The sequence below is a fragment of the Gobio gobio genome (genome assembly GCF_949357685.1).
Source record: "Gobio gobio genome assembly, chromosome: 9".
NCBI classification, from domain to species: domain Eukaryota; kingdom Metazoa; phylum Chordata; class Actinopteri; order Cypriniformes; family Gobionidae; genus Gobio; species Gobio gobio.
In genome coordinates this window covers 29,855,613-29,868,675 of record NC_137115.1, presented here as the reverse complement: position 1 = coordinate 29,868,675, position 13,063 = coordinate 29,855,613, and the positions used below count along the sequence as shown (strand labels likewise).

At 36.1% G+C, this 13,063-nt stretch overlaps 1 protein-coding gene across 2 annotated transcripts in view; it reads right to left on the bottom strand.

Moving 5' to 3' along the window:
- Nucleotides 1-489: 489 nt before the first annotated feature.
- The window catches only part of myo7aa (myosin VIIAa), a gene marked incomplete at its 5' end in the record, with an annotated part of 52,028 nt that continues 39,454 nt past the window's right edge, over nucleotides 490-13,063 (bottom strand). The window contains 11 exons of one of the 2 annotated variants that reach the window (XM_079824976.1): nucleotides 490-2,101; nucleotides 2,245-2,364; nucleotides 3,674-3,757; nucleotides 3,921-4,031; nucleotides 4,161-4,346; nucleotides 4,452-4,558; nucleotides 5,953-6,040; nucleotides 6,202-6,315; nucleotides 7,293-7,398; nucleotides 11,110-11,265; nucleotides 11,666-11,819. In XM_079824976.1, the coding sequence (XP_079681102.1) occupies nucleotides 2,009-2,101; nucleotides 2,245-2,364; nucleotides 3,674-3,757; nucleotides 3,921-4,031; nucleotides 4,161-4,346; nucleotides 4,452-4,558; nucleotides 5,953-6,040; nucleotides 6,202-6,315; nucleotides 7,293-7,398; nucleotides 11,110-11,265; nucleotides 11,666-11,819 (1,319 nt within the window). In that variant the 3' untranslated portion in view covers nucleotides 490-2,008. Of the gene's footprint in view, nucleotides 2,102-2,244; nucleotides 2,365-3,673; nucleotides 3,758-3,914; nucleotides 4,032-4,160; nucleotides 4,347-4,451; nucleotides 4,559-5,952; nucleotides 6,041-6,201; nucleotides 6,316-7,292; nucleotides 7,399-11,109; nucleotides 11,266-11,665; nucleotides 11,820-13,063 lie in introns of both variants that reach the window. The other variant, XM_079824975.1, reaches the window with a different exon arrangement.

The window sequence follows — 13,063 nt, the reverse complement described above, 5'->3', positions numbered from 1 at the left end:
TCACGGTTGATTAACCCAAACTTTGCTTACTCAAGGTATGCTGGTTCCAAAAATGAGTCCGGGGGTAAGTTCGGCCAACTCAGAGTATGTTAACCATATATATGATGTTAACCGTGAACACACAAGACATTCTCAACAGAGCAATGAATAAATTATTCACCATGGAAACAGATGCTAAGAAAAAGCGCGCCATTCTACTTCCTCTTCTTCTTAATGGCGATTTGCACAACCTACCTATTTGGTGGTTGTGCTGTGCAATCATCTTTTCGTTTAATAAGTAATCTTAAAATATATATATATATATATATTGTTTGTTTGATGCAATTTAATTGAATGCAGAACAAAATAAATAATACATTTTAATTGAATTAACATTTAAACTTATTTTTAATTCTTTAGAATTAATATATACTATTGTATATTCTATAACTAAAACAAATTTGGTTATATTAATAACTATATTAATTATATAAAACACATCTGAATACCTCTTAAGCAAACTAACCCTGAAACATAACCTGCTCCGGAAAAGTTGAGGTTATCCGCTAACTTACTCTTAAACATACCCAGGTATGTCACATAACCTGCTTTCTGGAATACCCCTTAAGTTGATGTAGTGTAAACAGCGCAGCTTTCGAGATCTACGGCAGAACGGCGACTCACCATTGGCTTGCTCCTGCGTCACACACATGCTCTCGTGAACAGCGCTGGCCAATGGTAAGCCGTTTTGAAAGCGTTGCACTGTATTCACTGTATATATATACATATATATATGCACTGGATATACTGTATGCTGTATATCGCTTCATAACATTAAGGTTGAACCACTGTAGTCACATGGACTATTTTAACAATGTCTTTCCTACCTTTCTGGGCCTTGAAAGTGGTAATTCAATAGCTGTCTATGGAGCGCTTGGATTTCATAAAGAGTTTCGAAGATGAACGAAAGTCTTGTAGGGTTGGAACGCCATGAAGATTTTTTTTATAGTAGCTATACCCCATGTACTGCCTACTAACATTTTTATCTCAATTAAGCCCAGTGCTTCTGGACTTTTGTTGTTGTTGTTGTTGGTGGGGGTGGTGGTGTTGGTTGTCATTAAATCCTCAACACTATAATGCATTTTTAAATTACTTTCTAATGTTTTTAAATCATAACAAATAGACTTCTACATCTAGCTTTCTAAAAAATATTAAATTTTCCTTTATGCAAAATAGAATTTCTATAGTTTGCTTTTGGGTGAAATACGATCTGATATGGTTCTTGACTTGTTTCTATGGTCCACCTTTATGTAAATGCACTTTTTAAATAAGGCCATGTATTTTACCATTCTCTTTTTCCATCCTAAAATTCACGTACACTACAATTCATAGCAGCATGACTGTTGTTGATCATGTAACAATTTTTCGAGCCTGGAAAAACAGTAACCCATCTTCCAAAAAATACGTAGTAAGGCATGCAGTTTAACAATATTTTCAAATCAAATTTAAATGACAGAATTCTCAAATTCTGTCAAACCCCCCATAAACTCAGGCAAGTATATTTCTTAGTGCATTTACAGCGTTTACCACCTAAAGAATCCAAATACTGTATGTTATTGTGAGGAATACAGCAAAATGTTGATGAACGCTTGGAGATGCATGTTGCTAAGCCATTCCAGTTCATATTCGACTCGGCTGAATTTCATAAAACTTAGTAAATGGTACCTAAATTGCGCATTAAGTCATATAATACATATTCTGGAGCAAACCATCCAACAAAATACACATAAATCATGTTCTTCACGCCATTTCCAAGGAGGCAAAGTCCCTTCAGCTTTGCTCAGAGGTAGTCATCCTCACTGGAGGCGGATGAAGAGTCTTCATCGGGGTACACTGAGCCCTGGGAGCTGGCAGAGGGGGTGCGGCTCATTCGCCACAGCTGGGAAGCGAAGGCCCGCCCCCAGCTACAGGGCCGACCAATAGGCCGCAGCAGACGCACCAGCTCCACCGCCTCACGCCAGTCAAACGTTCACTTGCTGTGGCCGCGTGAGTTACGCTGCTTGCTCATGGTGGTCAACATCTGGCTAATGTAGGATGTCAACAGGTCATCCATTTTGTAGCCCTGTTATAAAGAAAACAAGGGAAGAACATTTACAAATCAAATCTTCTTTATTAAATCATTTATATAAATCTCATTTAAAAGGATGATGCATCTGCTCTGCTATTTGCCACTACATTGCATGTACAGTAAGCAGTTTCTCTCACCAGTGAAGTCTCACACAGAAGTTTGCTGCCCTGAACCAGGTTGCCGATAGTGATGTGGAAGTACGTGTTCCCGCTGCTCCAGTTGGAAATCTTTGTGAAGGGATATGTGGTTAAAATATCCTGCGGATCAAGAAAAGAGGAAACACAAACATCACTGCACACTGGGATGTAGAGTATGGAGAGCAAAAACACTGGAAGCACACCATTAAAAATAAACATTACCTGAAATATAACAAACTTATTTACAAAAGCACATACAATTATTAAAACTAAAATGAAAATATAATACAAAGCATATAATAGCATGTATATAATACTAAATATAAATAACAGTATATAATTAATACGATAATAGTATATAAATAATACTAAAATAAAACTAAAATGTTATTCCTAAACATTATTATTCCTAAATTTTATCAAATCCTAAATGTGTTCCTAAACTTTTACTAAAATTGTATTTATTTCAGCTAGTTGCCAAACCAACAATTCTCATTTTCATTTAGTTTAACTTGATGTACTAAAATAGCCAAAACTGAAATAGAAATTGTTTTTAAAACTATATACACATATAAAAAAAACTATAACTAATAAAAATGACAAAATACTCAACAAATACTAAAACTTTAACAGAAAATACAATTATAAAAGTTAATTCAATATATATATATATATATACAGTGGCAAGAAAAAGTATGTAAACCACTTGCAGAATCTATGAAAATGTGAATAATTTTAACTAAATAAAAGAGATCATACAAAATGCATGTTTTTTTTTATTTAGTGTTGTCCTGAATAAGATATTTTACATAAAAAATGTGTACATATAGTCCATAAGACCAATTTATTAAAATATTATTACTTATTCAGGACAGTACTAAATAAAAAATAACATGCATTTTGTATGATCTCTTTTATTTAGTTAAAATTATTCACATTTTCTGCAAGTGGTTCACATACTTTTTCTTGCCACTGTATATATATATATATATATATATATATATATATATAAATATAAATATAATAGTATCTTACTAAAATAATGTGATTTACAAACATTATAAACATGTATTTTAGTTTCCCTCGCTCAACAACAAATCCTTCAAATGTAACAATATTAAAAACAGAACAAGAATGAAAAATATAAGTATAAAACATAAATTATAGTGCCATTCATTATAAACAATATTTTTTATAAATGCCAAGCGGAGTGAATTTATTTAAAGCAAAACTGAAACTCAGCATTTGGGAAATGCACTATAGAAATAATTATGAACTCGCTTCCTCTCTCATTCGGCCCCAATGCAAATGTGTGCTTGATGTTAATTGCATTATATCATTTGCATTGGAATACAAGTCGTAGCACGTTTCAGATGATAAAAATGTGACTTATGTGAGTCAAAACAGCTAAAAATGAAAGATAACACACCTTGTTCTTAGGGTCGATTAGGCTGACTCCGTATTTGTTGATGGCTATCAACAGGATCTCAGGGAAGTGGGGCTCAGTGGTTTGCTGTAACAGGAGAAAAAATAAAAATAGACTGATCGGTCCATCCAAAGAAAAAAAGAAGACAGATCTGGAGCACAAACTGAACACTGAGCTCAAAAAGGCTTATAGCATATAGGAACATACCAGCTTACCAAAACACAAATGAATATAGCACAGTTACCTTCACTTCAAAAAAGGCTGAACCAAACGTGGGCCATTTGAAAATGATCTTCAGAAACATCAGCTTGGCTTCCTCCCTTGATTTCCCAGCTTGTCTGTTGAAGTACGCCACAATCGACTGCAACGAGAGGAGGAACCGATGAGGGTGAGCCAGTCGAATCATACAAATCATGTATATTTTGTCAATACAACTACAAAGAAAATGTATTTGAAGGACAGCTAAGAACATTGTAAGTGCGAGACAAACCCTTTTCCAGTCATCAGGCGAGAGCTGACGAATCAGGTCCTGAGGAATCAGCTCCTTCAGCATCTTGGGAATACTGGGAAAGTGGGATTTGTCATCCTCAAATTTGACCCGGTAGATCAGAGCGCCGAGCTGGAAAACCTCTTCTCTGGAGCATTTGTGGTATCCACGGAGATACTTAGGAAGTTCCTTCACATGGGAAGTGTTATAAAGAGAAGCTGATATATATAATTCAGGGTTTTATCCAAGTGTGTGTGGTTTAATGATGTTTATGAGGCCTAACAACCAGCTCACCTGATAATAATGGAAGATGGCGTCTGCGAAGGAGTCTTTGCCTGGAACTGTGGTCGTCCACAGCTTCTTCATGAAGAACACCTGGTAGGTCAATGAAGGCACTATACCTGAACATCAGAGGAAGAGTCACTACATTACAGTATTTATTTACTGAGCATATTTTCATTCTGCTTCTAATTTGGGGTCAGTAACTTTTTTTTATACATTTATTTATGAACCCTTTCATGCATGGTGTCCACATTTGGGGACAGTTAATTTAACTCCATTTAGGGTTCATTTATCTTGGTAATTCTCTCCAAACCACTTGAGGGCAGTGTCAGTAGATTGACAGCAATATTTTAACAATGGCTACTGTCTTGTAACCCAAATATTCATTGCTTGATGACATCATTAATCCAAGATGGCTGACAGCGATAGCCATGTGCCAAATGCCCCAGGCATATCTGTGAAAAACTTTTACACAAGGAGGTCAATTGAGCTAAAAAAAAATATTAGTATGTACAGTAAAGTATGATGAATATGTTAGTATTTTAAAAACTAAAATTTAGAGTAAAATGTCGTTTTTATACACCAAAAACTAACTGTCCACGTATGTGGACATCATGCAACAGTGGAGTCAGATTGCATAAAGTCTGATTTCTGTAACCTGCTAGTATATGTGTTCTGTTTTTGCAAATATGTTTTGAATTGTCTTATATTGTAATAAAACAGACATTTAACAAATATATCAACATAAATAACCATTAAAAGTGACATATTATGGCATTAAATGGCAACTTTACACATACATACCGAGACAAATTTGCATTTTGCCTACCAAACAGGGACAGCACAGGTCAAGCACTCAGTTCAGAATAACAGAGAATATCCCAGAGGACAGTGTGTGTGACAGTGACCGCACTGATGAGGAGTGTGTGCCAGCAAAGCCCAGCCCATATTGCTATTAGGTTTTCACATATATGTAACTAGCATTATAGTTCCTACACTCTGTGTTTTATCGTTGTTATATTGTAATATTAATGTTTTAAATATCTGAGCTGTTATGCATAGCATAAAATGACATAATAAAAGCACAATATTCCATATTGTCATCTGTGGCTTTTTGTCCTATTTTACGCCTTTGTTGCATGGTGTCCACATATGTGGACAGTTAAATAATTTTTAAATAAAACTGAATTTTGTAAAAATTCTAATGGATTTCAATTTTAGCATCATATTACAGTAATAAAAAGAATTAAAAAAAAATCTAGATCATGTTTTCCATAATGCATGCATGAAAGGGTTTTAAATAAAACTAAATTAAAGTGCCAGTAAAGACACTTGCAATGCTAAAACATACATTTTAAATAGAGAACAGTTATTTGAAATTAAAATAAATTTTTGATCAAATAAACGCAGCCTTAGCATGAGCACTCTTTCAAAAATCTCACAGACACCAAAACATCCAAAAATGTGCACATGAGAGATGAATAGAGTAAACCATAATTTTGCAGTAGAATACCATCTTTAGCGGGTCTTGCTTTCTTGATCCAGTCTGTCAAATGGCGGACAAAGTCAAAGAAGAAATCACCCTCAGGTACACTTATCACCTGTAAAGCATACAACCAGATACAAATAATATTATATATATCTTGATAGGAATTGTATACTATTCTATTCCCGGAACCTACCCAAGTTAACGGTTAGAGTTGGGTTAGGCATGAAAGATCATTCAAGGACAAAAGATTAAGGGTAAAATATGATTTTTTACCTTATCGGAGATCTTGACAAACATACTAAAGCCTTCAGGTGATTTGAGCAGCAGTCTGCTGGAGATGTTCAGGCAGAAGTCTTTGGCCTTAGTGCTGGACTCCACCTCAAACGCCTGAAAACAGAAACATCGGGAACCTTCACAGTCTGTCTTTACCCATCCAAAACATCACTAAACCATATCGAACGCGGGAGGGTTTAACCCTATAAAACCTACTGTATGATATTTGATTCACAAAATTCGAATGCTTCTAAATGATTAATTTAGCTGTAAAGCCTGTTGCACACAATCTACTAAATGCCCTTTGTCATTTAATTGATAGTTCACTTTTTTTTAGCAAGTAAAAGGCCTTTTAGTGTAATTCTAAAAATGCCCATGTGTCTGTTTGCTGTCAAATCTTTACTGATTTTTGTTAAGTAAATGTAAGAATAACTTTTATTTTGCTAGTAATATTTCAAGATCAACACTTACTGGACTGAAGCAACTTATCCATACACAGAAAAAGCTTGTTAATATGCGAGTATCAAATATGATCCATCAAGCTTTTGATAAACGTTATTTTTTCCTTCATCAATCATCAATGTATTGCATTGCATCGTTTTAACCTCTTAAGCTCTGGGAAAATTTTTGGGATTTCCGCCTGGATTTGGTCTACCCAAATGGAAAAGCTTCCCATACCCACATACAGTAGTCTAAATACACAATTTTGGTGTCATTTTAAAGGAAACCCTTTGAAGTTTCATAAACCACTGCTGAAGGTAATAAATATGTAAGTATATGTTGTCTAAGCTGTAATAACAAGAGACGCTTTTTGATTTTTGGGTTATAAATTCAGTTTTGAAAGTGTGTAACTCAGGCCCTGAGTTAACAACAAAAAAAACAAACCTGTTCCTTTTCAATAATTGAGACTTTTCTGACTATTACTTCGTGTCAGGCTTTACAGGGTTAAAAGCGGAAATGTGAAGCTTTCGTTTATGACATTTATAAATAATTCTCAGTATATCAAGGACAGCTCTGAATTACATTACTGTCCAAAACAGCAAGATCCCAATATGTCTGATGAGTCATAAGCATATGAAAGCCTATCTCACCTCATCTGTGTCATCAGGGAAGTACACTTTATGAAAGATCTGTGTGGTCTTGTGCTGAATAGCCTCCACCTCAACCAGGTGAGGGGGATATTTTCGGGATCCATTCCTGCACGCAAACAAACATATGGCGTCCATGATGAATCATTCACACTTTAAAACTCCTCACGCAGACGTCTCATATTCATCAGAACTAGAAAACATCACGACACACACGAAAGACTCCCATTGACTGTGAGCTCAGAAAGGAGCCGACAGACAAAGAAACAGAAAAACAGTGTGAGATAGAAATAAAGATAAAAAGGGCACGGCATCTAGAAAAAATTGCTTAATTGCACACTGCAGATAGAGTAATTCTGCTTCGGGAAGAGAGTCATTTTAGGAGTATTGGCACGTTCAAGTTGGTAAGTCATAATTACTGTACTAATAACTCTCTCTACAAAGTATTTCATTACTTATTACTAATTACTTTCTAAATCCCATATCAACCTCAACCAGTTGAACAATACAAGGATAGACATGAAACTACTCTTTTAATTCTTTCAAATAAATTATATAAAATTGCATATATTATTCTTGAACTGACCAAAGTATTTAAAGGAGGAAACACATACATTTTAACATTAGACAGTAAAATGTTATGTTAAAGCCACTATTGCTTTATTATAGAATTGCCCTATATACCTATAAAAACTGATAACCTGCAATTGTTACTTTTTTTTTTTTTAACTTGATTTAACTCATAAAAAGGAATTTGGCTGGTGGATTCAACAATATTAAATAATATTTTTGACTAAAATAAATAAAACCAGTTAATTTAGATGTATCATTTTTAGGTTACCATCTTTTCAATGCAGTCTATACAGTATTTAATGCATTTACATTAAAAGTAACTGTAATTCAATTACAGAATTAAAAAAAATATATATATCTAAATTTTCAAGGTAAAAATAATGAAATGACAGTAATTAATTACTTAGTAATGCATTACACTCAACACTGGTGTACAATATCTTAATTACAAACAAAAAAACACCTGGTGTGCTTTTTTTACAAATACTTTTAACCAAAGCAACTTTGTATTCAAGGTATACATTTTATCAGTTCATGGATTCCCTTTGAATCAAACGCATGACCCTGACATTGCACTACTGTATGAGCTACAGAAATGTATTTTTAATGCAATGTTTTATAATTTTTTATGAAGCAACTGCAAATTGAACCGTTATGCATTTTATCTTAAAGGGTTAGTTCACCCAAAAATGAAAATTCTGTCATTAATTACTTACCCTCATGTCGTTCGACACCCGTAAGACCTCCGTTGATCTTCGGAACACAAATTAAGATATTTTAGTTGAAATCTGATGGCTCTGAAAGGCCTCCATTGGCACAATGCACGGTTCACTCTCAAGACCCTTAAAAGGTACTAAAGACGTCGTTACAAAGTCCATCTCACTACAGTGGTTCTAAAATAACTTTATGAATCGGCGAGAATAGTTTTTGTGCGCAAAAAAACCCTAAATAACGACTTATATAGTGATGAAGATTTCAAAACACTGCCTCATGAAGCTTTGAAGCGTTATGAATCAGTGAGTCGAATCAGCAGTTTGGATCGCCAAATTTCAGCAGTTTGGCGGTTTGACACGCGATCCGAATCATGATTCGACTCACTGATTCATAACGCTTCGAAGCTTCATGATTCCGTGTTTTGAAATCGTCATCACTATATAAGTCGTTATTTAGGGTTTTTTTGCACACAAAAACTATTCTCGCCATCAGATTTCAACTAAAATATCTTCATTTGTGTTCCGAAGATCAACAGAGGTCTTACGGGTGTCGAACGACATGAGGATAAGTAATTAATGACAGAATTTTCATTTTTGGGTGAACTAACCCTTTAATTGTTCAATACTACTGTGTTTTGTGAAGGTAGTTTAGTTGTAAATGGGCAAAAAAACTATTTAATATATTTTCTCAAATTTACAGTCGACCACAGACGTTGCATCCAATGCTTCTGCCATGTTTCTTTCACTGACACATCTTACTTTGGGGCTCAAAGAGTCTCCCCACACATTATTATGACTTTGTCGAATTTGGTGTTTATGTGCATTCAAGGAGTGAATATGATCTTTCTGACATTAATTGAATGCACCATATGTTTGAGAGTTTATGTTATCTTTGCCTCTCCAAAAGCATTAAAATATCACTAGTTGATCATGATAAATGAGTTTTATGAAGGAAGACAACAGCTGTAACCATTCTAAACTGTCAAAGAATTTAAAATAAAGAAATAAAAATAAAATACAAAAAAAGTAAAGTGCACTTCTAATCCAGTTCAACAAACACCCAGCACACAACAGTTACTGTTCGCTCTGTCAGACAAAATGCTTCTGACATGGACTAAAGAAGTCTATTTGCAAAGGCTATTTTTCGTAGTATATATGCTAATTCAGATTTGACAGTCTTTGCAATATAAATAGGCTATAGATACACTATACAAAAATCAGGAATAGCATTATAATATGTAAATAGCGAAATACTAAATATATTAAATATATTTTAAATATATTCTGTACATGTAGTATAAATTAAATGATATACCTATTATATTTATATATATATATGTTTTTTTTAAACAGATCAGGCATAACATTATGACCGGTTAAGTGAATAACTTGAGCGAATTTGAATTTGAGCGAGTTTGACAAGGGCCAACATTTTGTCCTCTAAGTTGATGTGTTCAAAACAGGAAAAATGGGAAAGCGTAAGGATTTGAGCGAGTTTGACAAGGGCCAAATTGTGATGGCTAGATGACTGGGTGAGAGCATCTCCAAAACTGCAGTTCTTGTGGGGTGTTCCCGGTCTGCGGTGGTCAATATTTATCAAAAGTGGTCCAAGGTAGGAACAGTGGTGAACCGGCGACGTGGTCAAGGCTCATTGATGCGCGTGGGGAGAGAAGGCTGGCCAGTGTGGTCAGATCCAACAGACGGACTTCTGTAGCTTAATTTGCTCAAGAAGTTAATGCTGGTTCTGTTAGAAAGGTGTCAGAATACACAGTGCATCAGAGTTTGATGCGTATGGTGCTGCATTGCCGCAGACCAGTCAGGGTGCCCATGCTGACCCCTGTCCACCGCCGGAAGCGCCAACAGTGGCCACGTGAGCATCAGAATTGGACCACAGAGCAATGGAAGAAGGTGGCCTTGTCTGATGAATAACGTTTTCTTTTACATAATGTGTATGCACTATGGGAAGAAGGCAAGCCGGCGGAGGCAGTTTGATGCTTTGGGCAATGTTCTGCTGGGAAACCTTGGGTCCTGCCATCCATGTTGCTTTGACACGTACCACCTACCTAAGCATTGTTGCAGACCATGTACACCCTTTCATGGAAACTGTATTCCCTGGTGGCTGTGGCCTCTTTCAGCAGGATAATGCGCCCTGCCACAAAGCAAAAATGGTTCAGGAATGGTTTGAGGAGCACAACAACGAGCTTGAGGTGTTGACTTGGTCTCCAAATTCCCCAGATGTCAATCCAATCGAGCATCTGTGGGATGTGCTGAACAAATAAGTCTGATCCATGGAGGCCCCAAATCACAACTTACAGGATTTAAAGGATCTACTGCTAACATCTTGGTGACAGATACCACAGCACACCTTCAGGGGTCTAGTGGAGTCCATGCCTCGACGGGTGTTTTGGCAGTAAAAGGGGGACCAACAAAATATTAGGAAGGTGGTCATAATGTTATGTCTGATCGGTGTATGCATGTCTGTTTGTGCATGTACAGTACATGCAATTGGATGTGAGGTGAGGGAGTGTTGTCACCGTAAAGCTTTCTGCAGTCTCTGCATGCAGTCAGTAGCCAACGGATGATGTTTCTTCGACTGTAGAAACCTCTGGACGTGTGGTATGAGGACGTTACTGGGAGGAAAGAGACCGGCACACAGCCAAAGCAACTCCCAGCCCTTCTCCTCACTGTACCTACACAAACAGACAAACCATTGCATTTAAACAATCAACAGCTGATATGAATGACAGTGAGCAGAACATACAATACTGTGCAAAAGTTTGGGTCACTAAAAAATTTAAACTTTCATTTTTTTCAACATTGATAATAATAAATGTTTCTTGAGCAGCAAATCAGCACATTAGAATGATTTCTGAAGGATCATGTGACACTGAAGACTCGAGTAATGATGCTGAAAATTCAGCTTTGCATCACAATAATAAATTACATTTGAATATTTATTCAAATAGAAAACAGTTATTTTAAATTGCAATAATATTTCACAATATTGAGCATTAGGGACTTCTTTCAAAACGGTAGTGCTCATTGGAAGAAATCACAGTGTCCGGCTATATTTGTAAGGGAGGGACATACTTGACATGGTTGTCAGTCATTTGTTTGAGTATCTGACAGTAGATCTCGTCTTTAAGAGGCTCCGCCTTCAGCGCGCCCTCGAAGATCTGATCCGTGAGCTCGTTCACAGAACGTGTCCGCTTGGATGGATAATCGCCCATATATTTCATTATAGGTGCAGGAGAACAGGTCAAGGATGATTAACATTCAGAAAGAAGACAATACACATGAACTTCTAGTGTTAAGAATGAATAAAACCAAATGATATCACATTACTCTATAGCAAAAGAACTATTTAATGTTTAAAGGTGCACTATGTAACATTTTTTTCAGTAAAATATCCAAAAACCACAAGGCCAGTGTTATATATTTTGTTCAGTTGAGTACATACAATATCCCAAATGTGGTCAACTATTTGTAAATCGTGTGAAAAATTCTATTTTAACCAAGGAACCGGGACGTGTGAGGGAGTCGCCTGTCAATTGCGTCATATCTGTGTTCCACTCGGTTTCCGGTTTTATTTTGCAGAAACGCTTTACTCTCACTGCAGTGTGAACAAGTGTCATAGCAGCCGCCGAGCGAACGCACAGAGTAACGTCATAACATGATAAACAGAGCTGCATTACCTCATAACTTACTCATGACCGGAGAAGCGGAAATGGCGCCGGCGACTGTGACATAATAAATGTCCCGCTGTTCGCGAGGCGTGTGTTGAGTTCATCTTATTTACCAGCGGCCTTGCTCAGCTCCCACAACACTCAGTCCTGCTCTGCTTCATACTACAGTAACGTTAAAAATTGCATACATGAACACGATTTCTGCCCGAGTCCTATCCCGATTCTTTTCCATCGGCTGTAAGGTGAAGACCACATGTCCCAGGATTCTGCGCTCAAACTTGCCGTCAAACTACGCCATTGTTTTGAATAGGCGACCTCTAGCGGACGGAAAAGTTACATAGTGCAGCTTTAAAATAAAGCCACATTTAGGGTCAATGGCATATTTCAGCATAAAATCATAAGAAAATTATATTTTGCATTCAGAAAATAAAGCCTATTGTATGGCCTAGGTCATATTGCCGACAAAAAAAAATTGTGCCCCACTTTATATTAGGTGGCCTTAACTACTTTCTATTTAACTCAAAAAATAAGTACAATGTAAATATTGTGTTAATGTTGTATTGCAAAACACTTTTGCTGATATTGAGGTGGGATACGGGTAAAGTTAGGGACAGGTGTGGTGGTATGGGTAAGTTTAAGGGTAGGGTTATGTGTAAGGGAAGTGTCAACAGTGTAATTAGAAATGCAACTACAGAAATTAATTACAGATGTAATTACATGCAGCTAATTTTAAAAATGTAAGTACAATGTAAAAACATGTATGTAAACATTAAGTGCATTGTATATTATGCATTATTAAATG